This window comes from Drosophila simulans, chromosome 3L (assembly GCF_016746395.2).
Source record: "Drosophila simulans strain w501 chromosome 3L, Prin_Dsim_3.1, whole genome shotgun sequence".
Taxonomy (NCBI): Eukaryota; Metazoa; Arthropoda; class Insecta; order Diptera; family Drosophilidae; genus Drosophila; species Drosophila simulans.
This window is the reverse complement of record NC_052522.2, coordinates 23,258,560-23,284,425: the sequence shown is the minus strand read 5'-3', so window position 1 is coordinate 23,284,425 and position 25,866 is coordinate 23,258,560. Positions and strand designations below refer to the sequence as shown.

The following is a 25,866-nucleotide window of genomic DNA, read 5'->3' as shown; positions in this document are numbered from 1 at the left end:
TGTTATTGTCGCCAGATCAACACGAACTTCATCTACTTTGCTAATGGCACTTGAGAAACTGTGGGAATCGGATTTCGGGATAAAAAATCCACGTGAGCCATTTGGCTACCCCTGCGATATTCTACACTAAAGTCAAATGCCTGTAAGGACGCCCACCAGCTGACTGACTCCGATTCTCTCTTAGGATAAGAAGGAAAAGAATCCTTTAATAATGTTCAAAATTAAAAAGAAGGTTATATCATTCTTTAAATAGCCATAGACAAAGAATAAAAACACTAATGTTTTACCGTATCCAGAACACTCACCAAAATTGGATCACCAGGCGTCAAACAAGTCAATTGAAGTCCATCAATGCTTTTTTCTAGGTAGAATCCACCAACCCATCTGGGAGGATTTCTGCATATTTGGTCTGCAATTTGTTCACATTGTAATTCCCCAATGTATCTCTAGCGCCCTTTCAACGATTTCAATCACATTGGAATCCACGAATGAATCTCTAGCGTCCCTTTCAATATCGCCACTTTCATCATACATGTCTAGTTCTGTGGGAATCTCTTCTTTCGGCATACTCCTTAGAGACTCATGCGAGTTAAAAGTTCGTTTATTTGCTAAGATTTCACTATAAATCGAACTTCTTCTAGCATCTGTGTCACTAGAAATAGAGCCTTAAGCTTTTGATCAACTTTGTTTGATGCCTTTCCTCGTTTCTCAGAAAAACATAATCCCCAACTTTAAATCGACTAAATTTAGCTTTGTCAAATCGTTATTTTCATATAAAGCATTCCTTCTCATATTTTTTTCGCCCTTTTTAGTGCAAAACTAATATTAACTTTAACGAATTGCGCTTGTTGTTATTAAGTGTAATTGTATTTTTAGCATGGAACAAGAATCCTAAATATTTCATCCAGCGAAAGATCTACCCTGATCTGCAATGATTCGCGAAGGAATAAAAACAAATATTGATATTGCTGACTTTACAGCATCTATAAATATTTATGGTGTGGTATTAATAAACATCGTAGTTAACGCGTCTAATTGAACTATAACATATAAGAATATGTTGGTCCTTTTTGCCACTCAGCTACCGGTAATATCGATATCGATATGTATCGCATGCAATAGAATGTCTACCTTGTTTGGGGTATGCGGTGAAACTCAATTACTAGGGGTTTTTTGTTTAACATAACATGGGCATATGTTTTTGTAATTTGAGATAACTAAGCATTACTAGGCATACTTTGATACTTTGGGTCAATTACTTATCCTTTTTCACATGCTATAATTTGCTTTTATTAAGAGTTTGATTCTATAAGCAATATTATTTCAGTTTGAAATTCACTTGATTTATTTATAAAATGTTCGCAAATTATTTTAGTTAAATATTTCCAGTGGTTGGATATCAAAAAATAGAATATATCCCAAAGAAAAAAATGATATAAAAATGTTATGCATGGGTAGGCCAATATTAAAACTTCGTTCTTAGTTTCAGATTCCCCACTAAACTTAACGGGGTATAACGGGATTTAATTTATTTCATTAATTTATTTTCCGAATATCATTTCTCTTTAATTCCAATAATAGCCAGAATATATTATATCAATATATCATATCAGTCGTCTGTCTGTCCCCTCGTATGCCTATCTATCATTCTGTGTGTTTAGATAATTTGTGCACATTCTAAAATAGTTTATCGTCCTTTACGTATAGAATATTTTCTTAAAACTGCTAACAACTTATTTTTCATTTCAGTCCCTGGAAAGTACGCGACGTATGCTTGCTCTGTGTGAGGAGGTAAGAAAACATCATAATATATATAATACGTTATATTAAAACAGTAGGATTAAGAAAGAATTACACAAAAATACTTATATTTGTATTCCTGAGTTACCGTATTTGCCTAATTTTGAATTTCTTTAAAATATTATGTATTCGTTATACCTGATGGTTAAGGCCATTGTGGATAGTTTTCAATGCCTACTTTTGCAATCTACATCTTATTATATTAATATGTCTATGAATTCATAAATCGCTTGATAAGTACATTTAATTATAATTTAATATCAATCCCTTTTTTTTGATATATTTTTCTTTCTAAACATTGTTGTTCCGGGGGCTAAAGGCCTTACGGTTTCTCAAGATTATCATGTGGGATAAAACGACAATAGTACCGTCCTAATTCTTGATAAAGAATGATATAATTTAAGTAAAAATGGTGAAGAATATGTTTCATGCTTTGTAACGAACTATTTTTCTTGGTTCTGCTCTCTACGAGTTGTAGCAGCTAGTTTAGAGAGTTTGTGTGTTCGTCCCACCAAATTTATGATTTGTGTGATTGCCATACCAAGGAGAAGACAGAGTTTCAGACTTAAGTAGTAGAGTAGTGGAGTATTTTACAGCGGATTCCTCCGATGATCGCCGCCTGTTGCACGGCGTTGCTCCTGCGACAACGGACCACGTGCCGGCTCGAATGGGTTTAAGATGTTATGGGGGCAAGGTGTATCTCGGCCTCAACGCTCGGCCTGGGACCACCTTAGCCGAAAACTGACTCCCCTGACCCTTTCAACATCGCTAGGTCCTTTTATCTCCACTCCAAGTATCAATCTCAACTTATAGTGCTCGTCCTTTGTTCTCTGTACTGCGCGTTTCTCACTGCCCGACACATTCACAGTTGGTTTTCGCTGACCGTCAAATAATCCGTGCGTCCTCGCTTCGTGACCTCTGCGCGTTCTAACTCACTGCCTGTCTTCGGACTCCGTTACGAATGCCCGACTGCGCGGACACGTCCTGACCGCGCGACTCGCGCCCGTACTCTCCTCGACTATCCTCGCGTACGTATGGCTCCTCGCGTGTTGTGACTGACTGCCTCGAGCTGCACTTGCGCAGTACCATTATAGGCCGCGGGGACACCGTAATTTCTTCTTTTGCGTACGGCCCGCTCGGGTACAAGGTCAAACTAACGTCCCTTTATTTCACGGTACGTCTTCTACGGTACGGTACGTTCGACCTCCACGCCCTTGCCCGGCTCAAGTCCAAGGACTAGCGCGGTACCATTAGTTCAGTGTCTGTTCGCTTTGAAGGTGTCCAAGGTCCATTAATTCCCGTTCTACCTGACCGCCCTCCTCTTCGCTGTTGCAATGCCGCGCCCCTACACCCGGATTTGTGGGGAGTTTAAAGATATCTAACATCTAACAAGGAATGTCTATTCTTGATCAGCATCATTTGATGAGTCTATAAGGTCAGTTTTTTAAACTATTATACAACGATATAAATGAAGATATGTAACTCGTAGCACATAATGATTAAGAAAGTAAAAACAAAAAATTTTATGGGCACGAGTCTAACAGCCACACCTCTCGACCTCGATTAGTAAGATCTAATTGTGTTAAAACAGTTAGAACTGATTGCTCTAGGAGCGGCAGACAGTAAGAGGGGAGGTAAATTAATTAACATTAGTCTACTGGAATAAGGAGATAATTTAGGCGCCGCAAGGCAAACAGTAAGGAGGTTATTTTTGAACCTAGTGAACTATGTATTCCGTTTCGACTGAACAACGTATTGTAGACTCCAAACAGATGATCCATACTCAAGAAACGGACCGGCTAGCGAAATGAATAAGGTGTTTTGGTCATGCAAGGATCATCAAATTCTATTGACCACCTTTTTACAAAACCAAGCACACCCCTGGCCGATAGTCGCAATATGGTCTGACTGGCACCCACTTAGAATGAAAGCCGCGTGTATTGGGTTGAAACGATTAAACGTCATAACTTTAGAATTGGAGCCATTTAAGCTTAGTACGTTATCACTGTACCATATTTTGAAGCTATCTAGATCGAATTTTTAGTCTAAATGCCCTTATACTGGAGGCATAATGTAACGCCGCCTGCATACATAAATACACGCGAATTTTGTATAATTAAATGAGGTAGAAAGGTGGCTTCTTGTGGGAAACCTAATAGATCAAGTTTCCTCACTAGAAGGTAATGATTAACAGAGTCAAATGCTTTACTAAAGTCAGTGCAGATGACATGTTTGAAGAATATTTTTGAAGCCCTGTATTACGAAAGAAGTTAGCTCCAAGAGGTTAGTGGTTGTTGATCTGCGTTTCATAAAACCGTGCTGACACGGTGATATGATTGATCTACAAAGGTGCTGCAAATGATGAGTGATCACATTTTCAAAAAGATTAGGGATTCGATTCAGAAATTTCTCTGTAAAAGGTTGCATCCAATTTGCTAACTTTTGTATGAAGGGGAATCATAAAGGACTCCTTTCATATATGGGGGAACTGTGAAAATTACAGAGATAACGTAAACAGTTTCAGTAGAGGATTGCACAAGGCTTTTTCGCAGAATCTGAGCAATAGACAGGCTTAACACGGTCAAGATCGTAGAGCAGTGAGCTTTCGGTTAGAAAGGGAAAAAATATAAAATTCGACTTCCATACCGCGTAAGAGTATGGCTGTTCGGAATGAGATAACGTGGAGTATGATGCTTGAAAAAACTTGGCAAATTGATCGCCTATTGCCTGATCCGATCCGATGTTACCGTAGTATTTTCAAAAAATAGCGAGAAATGATAAGACTGTTTTAAATCCTGTGCGAAATGGAACTTAAAACGGTTTAAAAACCTCTTGTAACAATGATCATCAGGTCGCTAAAATTAAAGCGAATAATAATATTTAGTAAGTAATAATAATTTAATATTTACAAAGGATAGACTGAGAATAGGTATTTTTAAATTTTTATAAAGTCTGTACCTTACATTTCTTATGCTTGTTTACTTTTAGTAGCCCATTTATTATTTGTTAAAGATTGATGGATAGTTACAAGATAATAATCCAATAATCGACCAAGAGAGTTTGAAAAATTATAATATTTTGAAAAAAAGTTAAAAAAAAAAATAATTAACTTGCGACAACGAAAAGTCGAGCAAGCCGTCAATAAAGTCATGTAGGAGAAGGATACCGACCGCAATTAACCCGTATATTGTGTAAGTTAACTTAAGTTAACGCCGCCACGGCGAGATTGTGAAATACGGCAACAACGGCATTCTGCAACGTAGGCATTAGACCGCTACGAATATGAAACTGCAACAATGTGTTTCGCTTTCATTCTAGCTCTTAAATTGAATTCTTGCATTTGTGTATTCAGTTCTTTTCTTTCTGTTCACTTGCTCTGCTCAATAAAGAGTTCTTAAAAGTTACTCCGTCGTGTATTTATTGTGAAGCCACCGGCTCGCGGAAACCGGCGTAAAATACTATAAACATAACATACTAGGAAACTGGTTAATTTATACATATATTTCTGCTCAAACTTACCAACGACAATCACATATATATGCACAACCTCACCAACGATCCCCCTGCACCAAAGAATTTAGCTCCCCCCTCGAATACACTGGTGCAGCCAGTAGGATGCCCTTCCTTATCATAATCACTTACCTGTAAATAAACATGTAAGAAATGAAACAAGTTCTATTTAAATGTCGACTGAAAGTGATTAGAAACAAATTCTTATAAAATGAAGTATAAGCCTAGCATTCGCAAGTGTACCGTACAGCCGAGCTGACGTGGAATTTACCGCTGATCATAATTTTCATTAAAAAGTGCAAGTGTACCGTACTGCCGCGCTGACGTAGAATCTACGAATCACGTCATCGGTACGTACATACGCTGGCAAACGAATCACCAAAGCCTCTTTATATACTTACATATTCAAACATACAATATCAAATACAATACAATACATTCGCGTACTGTACCGCCACGTTGGCATGGAATCAAACGCTGATCATCACGCTAACGGCGAGTACACATACATCCAAAATACTCTATCGTACTTGTTTATATACAACGTCATACAATATGGCCACAGAGGTATGAAATCAAACGCTGATCGTCATGCCACTGTGGTATAAACAAACGAAGTACCAAAGCTTCTTTAATACATTCTACACTCAAACGTACACCTTCATACGTCGTCGAAAAATCAAAACCACACCAAAGTCAAACGGATTGAGGGGCGCTGCCGTGTATCGTACGGCTCGATTCGCGAGAAGATAGACGCGATATAGAAAAGAGAACAGAGACGAGGAAATGAACATAATGAAAATTATTTCTAATAAATATTAGTACATCAATTATGTACTAAAAAAGTTAAAATTGATTGCTTTAAAAGCGGCAGAGAGTCAAGATTACAGATAATAAGATAAAGTCTATTATAGTCAGAACATAATACTCTGTAAGGGTCATGCAACTCATAGTTAGATCTTAATGATTTAAGATAAGGGGTATATAGTTTCTAGTGAATCTACTTGGAACCAAAAAGTTAGGCCGACTAATCAAGTCGGGACTCTCAACATCACCACGAATAAGCTTACAAATAAAGACTGTTCCAAGCATAGTTCTACGGTTAGCTAGTGAAGGTAAATTAATTAAAATAGTCTAGTGGAATAAGGAGGTAATATACGGTTTGCATCCAATTTAGGCGCCGCAAGGCAAAAAGTAAAAAGTTTTTTTGGACCGATTCAATACGGTCCGAGTGGACTACGTATTGTGGGCTCCAAACGAAATAAATAAGGTTTTAGTCATGTAAGGATCATTAAATTCCTCAGACCACCTTTTTATAAAACCAAGCACACCTCTGGCCTTATTGACAATAGTCGAAATATGGTCAGAAAATTTTAGTTTAGGGTCCAGAAGAACCCCAAGATCATCAACCCGTGTTATTCTGTCCAAAGGGCACCCACTTAGAGTGTAAGTCGTGCGTATTGGGTTGACATGACAAAAGGTCATAACTTTGCACTCGGAGCCATCTAAGTTTAATACGGTACTATCACGGCACCATATTTGAAACCTGTCTATATCGGATTGTAAGTCCAAATGGCGCGGAATGTCCTTGTGCTGAAGGCATAATTTAACATCTTCTGCTTACATAAGTAGTACACGTAAGTAGTACATAAGTACACGCGAATGTTTTATTACTAAGGGGAGGTCGTTCATAAATAAGGTAAAAAGAAGCGGACCAAGGTGGCTCCCTTGTGGGACACCGGATGTGCCTCGGAGAATACACGATAGAAAATTTTTAAAGAGGACTTTTTTCGTCCTGCCATTCAGATAGCTTGAAATCCAATTTAGAAAATCAACAGGGAAACCTAATAGATCAAGTTTCCTCACTAGAAGGTAATGATTAACAGAGTCAAACGCTTTACTAAAGTCAGTTCAGATGACATCTGTTTGAAGATTATTTTTGAAGGCCTGCATTACGAAAGAAGTTAGCTCCAAGAGGTTAGTGGTTGTTGATCTGTTTCATGAAATCGTGATGACACGGTGATATGATCTGCAAAGGTGAAAAAGTTTTGGGATAGCCAACAATTTAGAGATTCCTCTGTAATTGCTTGCATCCAGTTTGCTACCTTTTTTATGAAGAGGAATCACAAAGGAGTCCTTCCATATAGGAGGAAACTGTGAAGATTCCAAAGACAAGGTAAACAGTTTCAGTAGAGGCTTGCACAAGGCTTCCGCACAGAATCTGAGCACACAGCCAGGGATTCCATCGGGACCGGGCGAATAGACCGGTTTAACACGCTGAAGATCGTTAAGCAAGCAGTGAGCTTTCGTTTATAGTGGGGCAGAATATTAGATTCGACCTAGATACCGCATAGGATGGTATGCGGTTAGATTCGACCTAGATGGCTGTTCAGAATATATACAGAAATAAATACACGCACTACATTTAAAATGCACTATATATATATACCCACACACGGAAATAAGAACACACATAAAACTTAAGATATATACCCATACGCAGAAATAAGTACACACACCAACTTTAAAATACACCATATACATACCCATACACTCTCTTAAATAAGAAAATTTTTCATTATTTTGCAATCATACATGATATAGTAGGTAAACTTAATGTCAAAAAAGTTGGTTTACTCCATCCCCTTTAGGGGCAACTGTCAATGGTTTTAGCTCAGTAATCTCAACTACGTTCAAACTTAAAAATGTCTTGGCATTTATTGAGCATTTGCCAACCTTTAACGATACACCTCGTCAATGAGAAAGGTTTATCACTAGCGTTGAAGAAATTCTGATGCTCATCAGAGTAGCGGACCAAACACCGTATGGTCTGCTTACTCTGAGAACCATCAGGAACGAAATCATTGATAGGGTCTTGGAGCTTGCGAATACTGCCTTGGTTTGGGATGAGATTAAAAGCAACCTCATCCGCCTTTACTCGAGCAAGAAAAGTGAGGCCAACTTGTTAAGCGAACTAAACACATTTCAACGAGGTTTGTCTCAATGCCAGGTCTGAAGGAACCTCTCAAGACTTTCGTCAGGATAAAGTCCCCTTCTACACTTGAACAGGCATACGAACAAAAATAACAAAATATGTCGACCCTAAACACTGTGTGACCTTAGAAACGCCTATAACACTTAAAACGGCGCTGAACAGTTTTACAATCTATCAACACGTATCTATACTATTTCCACACGAATTCCGAATCACGGGTAAAACGACCCGTCTTCCTTTCAAATTTCACTTTTATTTTGATGGCTTGCTAGGAATAGACTCATTATCCTACTTAAAAACCGAAATAGATTTACCCAACCTAAAACTAAAAACCCCAACTACCACTATACCTTTATGCACCCACAGTAACTCAACTTCGAACATATTTACTATCTGTGGACATACGAAAACTATTATGCCACTACCAGTGGATTCCAAACAGGGCAACAATAAATCGATTATAATAGATGACGAATTCAAAGAGGCCTTCGAATCTTGTAAAACCTTACTTCAGCTCCTGTTCAAAATAACACCAAATACAAACTAAGGAGGGAATTCTGTAAACCCAATTTTAAGAATGACGACGTAGTTAGCATTCTTAGGCAGTCGTTAAAACCGAACAAGCCATGTGCGGCATTTGCCCCCGACCACGTTTTCCAAATGGTGGAATAAGCCTACCAAACTAACTTCTCAGCTAACAGTACACTTAAACTTATTAGATGTTTGACCCTCCTCCCCGAAATAACTGATAGTACGGAGATCGAAAAATTTATAACCGACATCACTGTAATAGTAACTATCGAGGGATCGACATAAAACGACAAAAGTTCTTCCCACATATGAAAGAGAGAATAAATAAGTTAGTTAAGTTCATTAAATAATGCGAAACATTTTTAAAATTTAAATACACAAGACAACCTCAAAAGGTCACCTACCAAATACCCGAACTAGCTTCAAAACTATTGGACATTCTACATATAGATATTTATACCATTTACAAAAATTATAACCTTACTATTATCGATAATTTTATAAGTTTGCGGCTGCTCATCCTATAGCTAATAGGAATTTTATTAACGTAGTTAAAGCCTTTAAACATTTCATTTCCCAATTTGGTATTCCTAAAAACTGATCTATGATCAGGGAGCAGAATTCGGAAGCGATATGTTCAACAAGTTCCGTACTCAATTAAACATTGAACTGCATTGACCCTACGTCCTTTCAACAATCTTCTAGTAACTCTCCCGTTGAACGGCTTCACTCGACATTAACTGAGATTTACAAAATAATACTTGACGCCAGAAAACAACAGAAACTAAGTTGCGAACATGACGAGACAATGTCCGAAGCCTTAATTATATATGATGACGCTATTCATTCTGCGACTAAATATACCCCCTTTGAGCTATTTAACGGACGTACCCATATAATCAACCAAGTTCAATAATGAAAACGACAACTTGACGAAATTAAATGAATTTCCCGAGAAGTTGTACGAGACGTAATAAGATTACACCCAGGTTCTCGATTCACCAAGTCAAACACGACAAAGGCCGTACATCGATAACTACTAACACTGATAATAATTGACCCCACTACCCCTTAACATACCATTTCAGGTTCACCCTTGGGCCAACTCACTGTTCATTACTTAAATGATAACACCCCTATAACCAGGATAGAATTAGGAAAAGCCTTACTAATTGAGAGATACAAAATAACTAGCTATGTAATTAACTTACAATGTATGGAACACTTTCATCTGACCATTAATAAATTTGACCCCGACTCCACTTTGACGGACTCCCAAGCCCAAGTAAAGCTCATAGCTCTTACACCATTAAATTAAAACATACGTGGTTTGGCTAACGGATTGGATAGTCTAGTAAAGGTTGTTACCGGCAATATGGATGCCAACGACGATAAAGAAATATATGAAGACCTAGACAATATAAAGAATAAATTCTGAAGTCATTAATGACAGTCTCCAAAGACAAGAAATGTTTAACAATAAAATACTTATCCGGTTCGAAAATATCATGGACCATATAAATAATGAGCAAATTTTTTTTTTTTTATACCTTTTGAATTTACAAACAATTAAACTTGCAAGATACCCTTCTGGAAGAAATACAATATTTAAACAGGATTAAAAAAAAATAATTTTTAATATCAAAGTCCCAATTTTTAAACAACCTGTACCCTCGCCAGACTAGTTGCATTGCCAATTAATAGCACATATTTTGTAATAACACCAAATTACCTAGCTTATAATATTAATAATAAGAAATATCATATGACCCGCAAATTCACCAAACTGGATGATACATTCTTGTGCGACGAGGACTTTTACACTGACACACCGCAGAATAACAGATGCCTGGAACACCTTTTGAACGGAGAAAACAGTTCCTGCAATGTACGGTAAACCGGCCCCATCAAGAACGTGTTCGAGGCAGAAAGAGGTTACATCTTCGCGTTAAATGTGAAGGAGGTATCTCTAACAAATGGCTCTGAGTTCTCAATAATGGGGTCAGTCATCATCAGATACATTAACGAACGGATACAGATTAATGGTATCGATTACGTCGGTACGGCTTACACGTTTCAGGAACAGATGGATTTTGGCCTTCCCCCTATACGAGAAGTAACTAGAAATACCACTATTACGGTATTAAGCCTAGGAAAACTTCACCTCAAAGCCCCCAAACAATGGATAAAATCCTGGCCGTCCATTACAATACCACACGGCACACCTGGACACTGTCTACTCGGACTGGTAGCGTCCCTAGCAGTCATCTTATGGTTGCACCGACGAACGAAACACGTCGTCCACCGGCTGCCAATCTACGCGCCACCCATACCGTCGCTATGGCCGTCACTTCGAACTGGGGAAGTTCAAAATAACATCATCAAGTTCAACCATCTCGTCCCTGTACACTTTCTCGCTAAGTGGCAATGTATACTTCTGTCAGCACGACTCACAGCGGCTCTTTTGTCAGCTCAGCAGCGGATTCCAAACCTATGCATGATGGCAAGATGTCTGCTTTAAAAAAGGGGAAGGGAAGAAACAACAAGAGAGCAGGCACAGCCTTCCACTCAAAGAAGGCAACATCTGATCAGCCTTCAATCAACTCCACAAATCGCTTCCAGCCCCTAAGCAATGAAGAAGATTTCGATATGGTCGTGGTATCCTCGAGTGACGATGATGAGCCTTGTTCATCGAAAGAAGCCCTTATTCGTGCCTCAAGGAAAACAACACGCAACAACCAGCGGGTTAGTGTTAACCAAGCTGACCCCCCCACCCTGAAGCCCTCACTAAGGTACCCAGAATGATGTTTCCCAATGGAACTGGACGCCCTTGTATAAGATTCCTACACCATCTAGGCACTGAATTCAGGAACCTGCGCTGTTCAGTGCAACTCCTCGGATACCTATAGGTAGGTGGCACGGCATTTTATCATCACCAGCTCCCCGAGGACCGACCATACAAAATCGTATTGCGTAACAAACACCCTGGAGTTTCATCGGAGGACATCATCGCATGCCTACAGAATGAAGGCTACCGCTTCTGGTCCTATAAACGGATCCCTTGACCATGGCGCTGGAAGGCCGTCTTTTGCGACCGTTGTCAGATGCAACCAGCCTGCTGTTCATCCAATTCATTCGCCTGCCGCTACAGCTTCTATTGTAACTACCAACCTGGACTCCAAACTGGAACAGCTTTTTTCTATGCTTGACAGAATGATCTCGTTAGTTGAAACTACTTCTCCAAATCCGCCCTTCGACCTCTGCATTTAAAAATGGGTCCTCCTCGAAGACCAATGAGATCATCGCTGTTGTCAGAGACCGACTTCTCGCCCCGGTCCAACTTCAGGGGGCTTTACCCTACAAACTGTCATCCATCCGGATGACAGACAACACGGATGTGCGGCGATCCTTGTTAGATCAAATATCTCTCATCCCACATATATATACTTTATATAGAAACGATTCCTTCTGCCTGTTACATACTTTTCAACGAATCTAGTATACCCCTTTACTCTACGAGTAACGGGTATGATAAAAAGTGTACGGCGTTATTCAGTATGGACAGTAAGATCAATATTATACGGGAAGATATTTATTGTGATATTGGCAAGCTGAAGCTGGAAAGCTGCAATGTCGTTCTAATTGGATTCGGAAGTAACCGCGACTCCAATATAATAAAACCACTTGGACAATTTAAACAAAAAATTCTGATTGATGTTAGATTATTATATGTTAGATTTTTCAGTACAATCCACGTACCAGTTGCTGAATCCAGGAATAAATATACGTCGTTTGTGATACACCGAGGACAATATCAGTTTTTCGAAATACCCTTTGGATTTTCAAATTCGCCAGGCGAGAATATTTTGCCACGTCATTGCAATATTTCGGGATCTGTCACGCAGAGGAATTGCATTCCCCTATGTAGATGATATTATTTTCTGGGCCGCGTTATAGAAAATCGCTTTACTTACCCCCTCCCGAGAAAATCGAAGCTGTATCCAAGGTCAAGACGTTCTTTAAAAAGAACGTTTTTTTGGTCTGACGGGCTATTTCAGAAAGTTTATACCAAATTACGCAGGAATAGCTAGACCTATAACTGAGTTGACAAGGAAAAGCGCAAAATTTAGATTTGATTTGGACGAAGAAAATACAGTTAATATTTAAAAAAGTTACTAACTGAGAACCCTAATATTTTCAATAAGACTTTCGAGACGGAAGTGCATACAGAGGCGTCAATTGATGGGTTCTATTATAGAAGAACGTCGACGATGGTCAACTGCATCCTGTGTATTTTATGTCAGAAAAGACCACAGATGCACAGCGGAAATACAGCAGCTATGTGTTAGAAATATTGACAATCATCTAAGTTTAGGGTGTTTTTGTTAGGCATTCATTTTAAACTCGTAACAGACTGCGACGCATTTATTCACCAGAGTGGTTCGCTGGATTCTTTTTCAGCAAGAATACATATTTTTCAACAGTTGAACATCGATCTGGCGTGAGAATGAAGCATGTCGATGCTCTCAGCCGGTATCCAGTGATGTTTATAAAAGAAGATAGAATAAGTACTGCTTTCAAAGATGTGCCAGCACGCGACGAGGAGATGAGAGAAAGAAGTTCTAAGCGATGCAAATAAGGTATGCGATGACAGCATACGTACAAACTTGTAGTTGGCGATGAGCTCGTAGTTGTGCCCAACGAAATGCAAAAGCGAATCATAAGCAGTGCCCATGACAGAGGTCATTTACGGGTAAAGGCAAAGATACTGAAGCTCCAGAACGAGAACGTGCAACGTGCGCGGAATACATGAAGCCATTGCCGATTAGCATGCGGCGATGAAAGCGATGACGATGCAGCATTCGGGTCGAAAGCTAAGTTAGAATGGCCGAATGTGGGATTGGTTTTTGGCTGTTTACCCAAATCGCACTAGTATGAAACAGCTGATTCATAGACAACGACAACGACGGTAAGAAGAAAAGCAACGACTACAGATAATGAAAGTGGCGAATAAGAGAGGTACCGATTTGCAAGAACGACGATCTACGAGGAACTCGACGCTACGAGAGCGAAGTGCTGAACGACGGCGTCTAAAGAATTGCTGCCGGCGCGTGAAAAAACTGAGTTGTGGGAGTCTGCCTCTGTGGCTACGAGAGCGACAAAAATACGGCGACATAGAAGAGGGTGAAGACCTAACCAGAAGACAACGACGATCAATAATTACAATATCCCATATTATTTGCTTCAAAATACGAATAAAATTAATAATATTATAATAAAACCCTACATTAATTTCGAAATGTACATTTCCATTCATGAACACGAAAAGGAACAAAAACAGTGTAACGCGCACAACACTCTTACAAATTAAAATTTTAATGTAACAATCTTAGCAACAAAAACTAATTCAAATTTAATGTCAGAAACATAAAATAATTATTACGGAAACATGTCTCTTTCATTATAAACCTCATTATAACCATGAACTTCTCTGTAGAGGAGGAACATGCTTTATCCATGAGAATTATACCACTGAGAACAAACCTTAACGGTATCGAACTGTGCCGCAGGCAAGTATCACCAAGAACATTTTACCTCTATTGCTGTGGAGCCAAATGTTAAGTTAGATGTCCAACGTACCATATATATTGTATGCGTCAAAATAAGGGGTTAATCTAAAATTTCATAGAATAAAATTTTATAAGCCCCAGAAATTCTGCTGAACCAACATCAAGATGACAAAAATCACACTCCGTCTGAAGGGACCATTTTTCTTTTCTTCTTTGTGCTTCCCGGGCAATTGCACCTCAGAACCAACATGAGAGGAAAAGTATATACAAAAAATTAAATTACTTTTGCAGGATGGAAAATAAGGCCAGCAAAAAACTCATATAAGTCCCTGGTTTGGGTAGTTCCTATAATACCGTAACCGAACGGAGAAAAGCAGTCGAACTCAAGCGCTTAAATGCCTTCACCATTGCAGACACATACCACATGCCGAAAACTCTTGACATGACATGACGATGTTATAAGACATAGCTCCACGAATCGACCAAAAGGGTTTCGAATATAATTCGAGCAAGTCGTCAAGCCGTCAATTTGTTAGGGGGAAAAATTTTATACTAAGTGGTCTATTGATGTTTATTGCACAAAAAAAAAAGTTCCGTCGGCAACAAAAAATTTTGATTTGGAAAGGGGCAACGTACGTCGACAAAAGTTATCGGGAAGACTGCCATACTGTTGGTAAAACGAAACATGCAGGTATAAATGCTTATAGAATATAATATTAATATTAATATTAATTAATTTAAAGGAACCCAAAAGTGTTGTTAGTAAATAATGTTATCTAATTTAATTTCTTAAATGGTCCAAGTGGAGTAAAAAAGTAATTACGAGCATGAGTAGTAAGTTGGCCGCTCGGTTGTCTGGAAAATAGGTTAAACAGCTGTTTACTGTTTAATATCAAAATAGCGAAAACCGGAGCACCTAAAAACAAAATCGAAAGATTTTGCCCAAATCGAAATTGCACAAAATTACGATTACCTGAGCATGCCTGATTGTGGCAGTTTTGGACGGTTTTTAGAGTGGGCTAAAAAAGATGACGCAGATTAGTGGAAGCGTGTTTCAGACGATTGACACGACCACTAAAAAGTCCATAAGCGGTCAACACTCGTTTTTAAAAAATGTTTTTTTTTATTATATCCGTTACTTGTAGAGTAAGAGGGTATACTAGATTCGTTGAAAAGTATGTAACAGGCAGAAGGAATTGAAGGAATCCGTCTATATAAAGCGTATATATTCTTGATCAGGATCAATAGGCGAGTCGATCTAACCATGTCCGTCTGTCCTTCTGTCCGAATGAACGTCGAGATCTCAGAAACTATAAAAGCTAGAAGGTGAGATTCGGCATACAGATTCTAGAAATATATACTCAAGTCTGTTGACCCATGTTGCCAAAACCACTTTCACGCCCTTAAATCGCCAAACCGGTCACGCCAATATCTATCGATATCCCAAAAAATGGTATATCTATGCCGGGATAGTCGGGGAAGGCGACTATAGCACTCTCTCTCTTTTATATTTATATTAGTCTTTTTAAATTTCTATTGATCTGATAAAAAACAAAGGTGGAAAGCCAATCAATGATAAAAGTATAACATAAGGATTTTTTGATGTAAGGTCATATTGGTATTTAGGTCACAAAGCACGTCGTCTATTAAAATATTTACTCCATATGTTTTCGTTTTTATACGTTGTAAAACGGAGTAATAGTTTTGAAATGACTATTCCGAAAATGGCGAACCTCAAGAAAATGTTTACAATTATAAGGCGATTATATTTTATGTTTAGAATTATATAACCCCTGAATGCTGGAATGTCGCTTTAACCGCTTTTGAGTTTGGTGTTCCATGCATATCAACAAAATAAAAATCCATTTACACATATATATATATTTACCTTGTAAATTATTTTTTTAACATATATAAACAATATTAACACATATATCTCAACTTATACACTTTTAAAACTTATTTACATTTCCATTTGCTGCACATCAGAGCAAGGAGGCAGGGATTCGAACACTTGTAGCCCTTGATGATCAAGGAGGTGAGTCCACAACTAACAGAACAATGTATCACAGTTTATAACATACAACTGCATTATTTCCAATTATTATATATTACTACTTAGGTATGACATTACACGAAACAATCTATTTTACATCTGGTTGCAGCGATAGAACATTCTTCTGTTAAGACCTGATACCGAAATCCAACTATACGCCAAAATGATAGTTGATAAAATTAAATTTACAATTTTATCTAATTAAAAAATATAAGGCTCAATTGAAGTAAACACGATGACGGCAAATCTTCGTTAAATTCTCCATTATATGTATTCCCAAATCAAAATGGTATTTGGTGTTCGGTGTCGTGTGTCTGAATTGGGTTTGCAGTTTCCCTTGAAAAGCTAGAGCCCCCACGACTAAAGCTCAATTAGTTAATCGGTGGTTATTGCTTAGACTCTTTCTCCACATGGTTGACCAGCGTTAGAAATATTCCTTTAGGCTATCTCTAACACCAGACTTGAGCTCCGAAGTTTATTACCAAAAGTCTTCTGTTGGTTGGCAGAATTCATGCGAACCGAATTTATTTTGAAGAAAGCTTTTCTTTAGAGCTTATCAATTATATAATTTTAATCTTTGCTGCAGTAATGCATTCCAATTTGAATTTTTGTGTTGAGACGTATCTTGCAGCTTTCTTACGTGTGTGGTGTGCTTGTAAAAATTACATAATGCAGACATAAGACAGTCGGTAGAATATTAAGTAGTATATCGCATTCATATGCAAATTGTTCAGACACTCTGAAGTTTATATTAATTTGTCTTCTGACTGTTTTAAGCGAGATTTGGCATAATAGAAAGGCCGCTGAGATGCTAGGGTTTTAAAATTTGTTGTTAGGAAGAAAATCTTTTACTTTCTTCTTAAGATCCAAAAAACCAATAGTTCGGTAATAATCAATTCTCTTTTTCGTACTACTTGAACTGTTACATGTAAAATTGGGAAACAGAAAAATTGTGCTGGAGTTAGTTGTTTGCACTCGAAATCTTGCACCGACTTCATTAATGCCTATCCATGTTTATATGTATTATATACAATTTTGCGTGAGAAACAAGCACAATCAACGTCGTGCGTCGAGTGCCTATATGATATCTGAAGGACAAGACGCAATTGATTTCTAGTCGATCACGGTCACATATTATCTTCAACTGTTTCAATGGCATCTAAATTAAGCTCCTACGCGATATGGTAGTCCCAGGTGACCTGATTTGACTAATATACTACCTGCTAAAAAAGTTGTTGCCGAACCTTAAAGCAGATTTCTTTAAAAGGGGCCACGCCCATAAAATGTTCACACTTTTTAAATTTGTTTACTGGTTTTTTTCTTGACAGTTGATGACAAACAATTTTTGAATTCTCTCGTTTTCACTCCTAGTATCCGGGTAACGGGTATCTGATAGTCGTGGAACTCGACTATAGCGTTCGATCAAAGACACTAGAATAACAAGATGCGTAACGACATTAGAGGTGGCTCCAGGCTCTCTCGAGTTTTTGTTCGAGAGAGAAGAGCGTATTATTATTTTTTATGAATTTTATTATTATTAGGAAATATTATTATTTTTATTATATATTAATAAAATTATTATTTTTTTATGAAATTAAAAAATAATTATTATTTTTATGAAATATTTATTTTTCAATGTAATGTCTTCTTTTTGGAAAATTTATGTTTCAAATTACAGTAGTTATAATAATTTCCTTTGTATTTGCTTTAATTATTTAGTGTACTTATTAAGTCATTTGACTTAATATGATGTATGTAAATGAACCATTTTTATTATTTAAAATGCGCGTTATTTATTTATTTTTTTTTTTTAAATTGCACGGGTCCCACGGCCACACTTCCCGCCCAACCGACCGAGGGGCGCTGCCGTGTATCGTACGGCTCGATTCGCGAGAAGATATAGACGCGATATAAAAAGAGAACAGGAACGAGGAAATGAATATAATGTGAATATAATATAATTTTCTATTACATAATTAGATCCTAAATTATGTAATAGAAAAGATAAAATCGATTGCTCTAATAGCGGCAGAGAGTCAAGATTACAGATAATAGGATAAAGTCTATTATAGTCAGAACATAAAACTTTGTAAGGGTCATGCAACTCATAATTAGATCTACAATGATTTATGATAAGGGGTATATAGTTTCTAGTGAATCTACTTGGTACCGAGAATTTAAGCCGACTAATCAAGTCGGGACTCTCAACATCCCCACGAATAAGCTTACAAATAAAGACTGTTCCAAGCATAGTTCTACGGTTAGCTAGGGATGGTAAATTAATTAAAATAGTCTAGTGGAATGAGGAGGTTATATACGGTTTGCATCCCAATTTAGGCGCCGCAAGGAAAAAAGTAAGAAGTTTTTTTGGACCGATTCAATGCGGTCCGAGTGGACTGCGTATTGTGGACTCCAAACAGGTGATCCGTACTCGAGAAGCGGACGGACTAACGAAATAAATAAGGTTTTAGTCAAGAAAGGATCATCAAATTCCTTAGACCACCTTTTTATAAAACCAAGCATACCCCTGGCCTTATTGACATCCGACGAAATATGGTCAGAAAATTTTAATTTTGGGTCCAGATGAACACAAAGATCATCAACTCATGTTATTCTGTCCAGAGAGCACCCACTTAGAGTCTAAGTCGTGCGTATTGGGTTGGCACGACAAAATGTCATAACTTTACACTTGGAGCCATTTAAGTCTAATATGTTATCACGGCACCATATTTGAAATCTGTCTAGATCGGATTGTAAGTCAAAATGGCAAGAAGTGTCCTTGTACTGGAGGAATAATTTAACATCGTATGCGTACATAAGTACACGCGAATGTTTTATTATTAAGGGGAGGTCGTTAATGAATAAGGTAAAAAGAAGCGGACCAAGATGGCTCCCTTGTGGGACACCGGATGTGACTTTTTTCGTCCTGCCGTTCAGATAGCTTGAAATCCAATTTAGAAGATCAACAGGGAAACCTAATAGATCAAGTTTCCTCACTAGAAGGTAATGATTAACAGAGTCAAATGCTTTACTAAAGTCAGTGCAGATGACATCTGTTTGAAGATTATTTTTGAAGCCCTCTATTACGAAAGAAGTTAGCTCCAAGAGGTTAGTGGTTGTAGATCTGCGTTTTATGAAATCGTGCTGACACGGTGATATGATTGATCTGCAAAGGTGCTGCAAATGAGGAGTGATAACATTTTGAAAAAGTTTTGGGATAGCCGACAATTTAGAGATTCCTCTGTAATTGCTTGCATCCAGTTTGCTACCTTTTTTATGAATACGAATCACAAAGGACAAAGGACACAGATAAGGTTAACAGTTTCAGTAAAGGCTTGCACAAGGCACCGCACAGAATCTGGGCATACAGTCAGGGATTCCATCGGGACCTGGCGAATAGACCGGTTTAACACGCTGAAGATCGTTAAGCAGTGAGCTTTCGTTTAAAGTGGGGCAAAATATTAGATTCGACTTAGATACCGCATAAGAGTTTGGCTGTTCGGAATGAGGTAACGTAGAATATGTTGTTTGAAAAAACTTGGCGAATAGATCGGCTATTGCCTGATCCGATGTAACCGTAGTGTTTTCAAAAAATAGCGAGGAAGGGTAAGAACTTGTTTTTCGCTTATAGCTAACGAAATTATAAAACTGTTTCGGATCCTGTGCAAACTGGAACTTACAACCGTTTAAATAATTTTTGTAGCAATGACCATTAAGCACGGTAAAGTTTAACCGAGCGCTTAAATAATTACAAAGGATGGACTGAGAACCGGTATTTTTAAATTTCATATAGAGTCTGGACTTTACATTTCTTAGGTGTGTCAACTCTTTATTAAGTTTATTAAAAGATCGGACCAATTAAAGCCAGCTATAAAATTGTTTAGCCTCCGAAAATTTGCCTTGCGAAAACAAGGAATTCGCTTTGTTGTCTTCTCTGAATTTACTTTTAATACCGTACCTAAGTCGATTTCCACCTCGAAAGTAGGATGATATAGATCTTCAGGTTGAGTAAGAGGTACTACCCTGGACAGAAACACACTTTCAGGACTTGTTACAAAACATAGATCCAAAAGTCGACCAAGAGAATTTGGAATATAATTAACTTGCAACAGCGATAAGTCGAGCAAGCCGTCAATAAAGTCATGTTGTGCTAAAGGGAGAAGGATATTCGATTGTTTTTCTGGGGACCACGTTGTGCCAGGTATATTAAAATCACGTAGAACTACCAATTGGTCCCTGTCAGACAGTTTATTCAAGATCGACTGGATAGCGGACAGATGATTCTGATATTCTGGGAATTCAGAAGATGGCGGAAAATAGGAGCACGTAATATAAACTGATCTGTCGGAAAAAGACAGCTTTACACATAAGAATTCCGAGTTACGGTAATCGTCCAAAAGTAACTCCTCCGACGCGAGGGTAGATCAAACTGCAATTAGGGCTCCACCTCCCCGTCTGGAGGGACGGTCAAACCAAAGACACTAGAATAAATATTCTAGTGTCTTTGGTCAAACCTATATATAGTGTACATACCTGGGAAGACTTCGGAGTTAAGTATCTCCGGCTTTAACCAAGTCTCTGTGAGCACTATAATATGGGATGCGAATGAAAGACTATCACAATACAATTTGATTAATTTGCTACGCAAGCCTCTAACATTTTGATAGGAGATAGTAAGTTTTGTAGTTAGTTTTTTGAAGAGGAAGAAGATGAAGAGGCGGATGGTGCAGTGGTCTGGCCACGTGAGGGAAGTTTAATTCCCACGGGCACCTTTTTCTTATTTTTGATCTTAGCTTCAAACTCTTTTACCACCATACATACCGGCCAAAAATCACCCGAGCATATGGTCGAAAAGAGCTCGTTTGGGACAGTTATCTTGAAAGATGATATGTCCCTAGCGTAAGAGAAGTTAAATTTTTCCACTTTTATATTATCGGCTTTTGTTTTGTCTTGTATATAAGACAATTCATCCGACGATGTTTGATCAGGGGAAATCAAAAATTTGTTTCTTTAGTGGAACCAACGCGAGGGGTTTTGGCCCTGCAGATTGTATTTCTGAAGTGCCAACTTGTGCCGGTAGTCCGGACTCAATGTTCCCTTGTGGTGGTAAACTAATCGAGACAGGTGAAATCACTGGTTGAGAAACCAGTGCAGACAATTCGGAATTTTTAGCAATCTCAGGGTGGGGTTCATCCACAGCTGATTGATCGGATTGCTCCGAATCTTTTTTAGCTGCCGATCTTAGCAGCATATGTGGATTTGCTGCGATTGACAGCTGATCAGTTGTTGAGTCCTGTTGATCATTTGCCCGTGGTTGCGAAGCCTTAGGCAGCCTACCACCAGCGGCTTTTTTGCGCTTTGGAGATTCATCTAATAGCTTAAGGCCATTAAACTGTGAATTAAGCTCGGAAAGAAGATCATCGGCTCGACGAAAACTATCTCTAGTTACGCCAAAACTGTTGATCAGTTCTTTCAAGCCACCTTTAGTTTGGCGCATAAACGATTTCATCTCGTTCGCAACCACAAGGCAAGCATCACAACAGTAATTTAGATTTTTACCCTTTGCTAGGTCATCACTTGTACGGCCATTAAAACCAGCGCACTTAGTATGCACCATTCTATCACATAGCCAACAAGTCATTTTTGGCCGCTCAGGTTTTATAACCTGGCAACAATTTTTATAAAAGAAGACAACATTTACGGTTTCCATGTTTAACTGAAATCAAACCACTGTGCACGAAAACACAAGACCAAAACTTTCAAGCGACCTGTTAAAAGAACCGCACGAGAGCAGTCTGCACGCTGAGAAATTTAGATTTTGTGTGGGAGAGCGAAAGAGAGAGAGAGAGTGAGAGCGAAAAGAGCAGTTTATGTGCATGCAAAAACAACAAACCCCACTGCGAACAACGCACAAAAAGGGAGAGTAAACAAAACACAGAGACGAAAAATGCAAACTACTTTGTATATTTGTTTAAACTACTGCACAAATCACAAAAGAATCACTTCAGCTTTCAGTTAAATTTTTTTTTGGTCTATTCCAATTTGATATTTTTAAAAAGCCACCCAAAAGTGGGTGGGAAGAAAAAGGTCTAATAAATATAGGACCCCATTACAATTGTAATGGCCTCCCCGAGGTTTTCCCTGTGTACCGATTATTACATATATTACACATAATTAATTAACATAACATATTATAAATAAAATAAAAATAAATAAATATAAATATTTAAACGGTAACTGATTCGAGCGGCGATTTTAACAAAAGAATTTAAAAAACTTTAAAATTATAATAGTCAGGGCGTGAATTTTTAATTATTATTTTAGTTCATTATATTGCTACGAAATTGGACAAAACTCCAAACATGTAAACTCGTTTCTTCGATCAGAATTGATTTCGGCCCGAAAATCTTACAAGTACGCACACATACACACGTTCTCGTCTATTGTTTTTACTTACACAAGCAAGCAAACTTTAATTTTAGATTTCTTACGCTCTCAGCGTAAGCGAGCGGAAAGAGAGCAAATTTGGCCTTCACCAAAAAAGTGGCTGCATAGTGCCAAACCAATGTATGGCCGTTACGCATCTTGTTATTCTAGTGTCTTTGGTAACAAGCTATAATAATTTCGTTGAAAAGCAACACGAAACGATTCCGACTATATAAAGTATATATATTCTTGATCAGGATCAAAAGCCAAGTCGATTTGGCCATGTCGGTCTGTACGTATGAACGTCTCGATCTCAGGAACTATAATAGCTGGAATCTTAAAATTAAGCATACAGTTTCTAGATACATAAGCGCAGCGAACGTTTGTTGACCCATGTTGTCACGCCCGCTCTTACGCCCACATACCGCCCGAAAGTGCCACGACCAAACTTTTTAATTTTTTTTGGTGGCCACGCTCCAAAACGGTCACGCCTACACATTAAAAAAATTTTATATATCTATCGATATCCCAGATTTCCACTAAATTAAATTAAATTATTCTAGTGTCTTTGTTTGCGGTGTGCGTCACGTAGGCAAACTCCTTGAATACCAATATCTGTCCATCGACAATGGGAATGTATTTGGCGCGCGTATATGTGTGCCGAGACCAGGGACAAAGATAGGAAAGGAAGAATCCGGTCCTGTGTGTGAAAATTTTATTGATATTTTTGTATCTTATGCGGAGGAAACCCACCACCAAAAGCTAATATATTTATTCTAGTGTTTTTGCCAGAAGGGTATAATAGGCAAAAGGAAGCGTTTCCGACTATGTAGAGTATATATATTCTTGATCAGGATCAAAGCCGATTCGATCTGGCCATGTCCGTCTGTCCGTATGAACGTCGAGATCTTAGAAACTATAAAAGCTAGAAGGTTGAGATTCAGCACACAGATTCAATAATTTTATTAGTCGTTTAAATTTCTATCGATTTTCCAAAAAAAAAAATTTTGCCACTCCAACTCTAACGCTCTAAAGCCTCCAAACCTGTCACGTCCACATTTTTGAACAACTTTTAAATTATTTCCCAATTTATCCCCCAATATCCCAGAAAAATGTTGTGTTCGCATTCACACTAGCAGAGTAAGGGTATCTAATAGTCGTGGAACTCGACTATAGCATTTTCTGTTGTTAAATGTTTTCTCATTTTATTTACCGATAACTATCGATATCACAGAAAAATATATATGCGATCACACTTCCACTGCTGAACTGGAATACTTCATTTACATAAATAGGGAGATTAACCGTGACCAGAGCCTTATCTATCGTTCTTAGAACTCCAAACCGAAGGGATAATTATATTGTTTCGCAGCATACATTGTTGAAATGTTTGTATGTAATAAGTTGAAGTAAACGTTACCGACCATATAATTATTTCATTCATAATCATGAACTCCTTAATCAAAAAAGTGGAGTTGTCTTTAATGAGTCATTTACACATGCAAAGAAATAAAAATGCTATTTCCGTTGCTGTTGTTAGTGATAATAAATAAAAAAAAATCTATCATTTAAATATATTTATTTATTTATTTTTTTTTTTTTGTAAATTTTATTAATTGGAATTAAACAAGTTTACTTCCCCCTATGTGGCAGCTTGACCAGGTTTTACATAAAATTTTACAGCATAGGCATACCAATATATAAATAACTTATACATTACTTTATAAATTAAGTTATTCTAACAATATTTAATTGATTTCTTTTCCATGAACAAATAATTATAATAATCTCGATGGGAGATCATGTGGGTGGATTCTTTTTAGCCTTCTTTTTTTCGGGGGATGAAAGAGCCTTCTCGCCAGGGTGTTGTGGTGGGAACCTAGTCGCCGCATATAACTTTCCGCATGGATCCTCAATACATCGCCTATCTTTGGAATATTAAGATCTCTTTCTATATCTCTGGTTCTCATATACCAGGGATAGTTACATAGTGATCTAACTACTTTACTTTGTGCAACTCTTATTTTATTCAGATTAGTTCCGGCCGTAATTCCGTATATTCGCAACGCATACTTCCAAATTGGGGTCAGGATGGATTTATACAGGCGAACTTTATTTGCCAATGAGAGTTTGTTTCTCGGCGATAAGAGCCACCACATTTTTGCAGCCTTTGAAAGTACTGCTTGCTTGATCATAGTCGTATGCCTTTGAAACGTTAGTCCTCTGTCCAAAATCGCCCCGAGGTATTTGTAGAAGGTCTCGTGTCGAAGTGTGGAGCCAAGCATGGAAATTCCAGAGCAGTTCAAAGGCCTTTTTGTGAATGTGACGCAAGCACACGCCTGCTGAGATTGTACGCGTAGGCGATTTGTCGCCATCGACAACCACACTGAACTGTCTGTTCGATAGAAAGCTTTTGATGAGAAGAAATAGCTGTGGCGTCAAAATGGTCTTAAGCTTACTTAGAAGACCATCATGCCAAACTCTATCAAAGGCTTGTTGTATATCCATGAATACAGCTGTTGTATACATCTTGTCCTCCATTGCCTCCAAAGCAAAGTTTCCCATTCCGTGTAGCTGTTCTGGACTGACTTTTTCGGAAACCGAACTGCCACTTTGGAATAGCTTGGCTCACGCTTGGAAGTTTGAGGATGCGTTCTAATATTACCCTTTCCAACATTTTCCCTAGCGCGGGTAGAAGACTAATGGGTCTATATGCATCTACTTCAGTGGGTTGCTTTCCAGGCTTCTTAATCATCGTTATGATTGCTGATTTCCATTTGCTTGGAAAGTGTCCCAGCCTTAGAGCGCTATTGAACAGTAGGACTAAGAAAAGTACAACTTTGATGGGAAGTAGTTTGAGCGTCCTGTTATCTAGGAGGTCCTCACCAGGCGATTTTTTACGTTTGAGCTTTTTGATTTGCGTTACTACCTCTTCCAAAGTAACAGGGTTTGTGGGAAGGGCCATTTGAAAAGGTTGG

General features: G+C 38.1%; 1 protein-coding gene across 3 annotated transcripts in view; it reads left to right on the top strand.

Moving 5' to 3' along the window:
- LOC27207615 (synaptosomal-associated protein 25) overlaps nucleotides 1-25,866 on the top strand; it is an 88,591-nt gene that overhangs the window by 13,753 nt on the left and 48,972 nt on the right. For 2 of the 3 annotated variants that reach the window (XM_039294198.2, XM_039294201.2), the window contains 2 exons: nucleotides 1,750-1,791; nucleotides 16,396-16,444. In XM_039294198.2, coding sequence (XP_039150132.1) covers nucleotides 1,750-1,791; nucleotides 16,396-16,444 — 91 coding nt within the window. The remainder of the gene's footprint in view (nucleotides 1-1,749; nucleotides 1,792-16,395; nucleotides 16,445-25,866) is intronic. The other variant, XM_039294199.2, reaches the window with a different exon arrangement.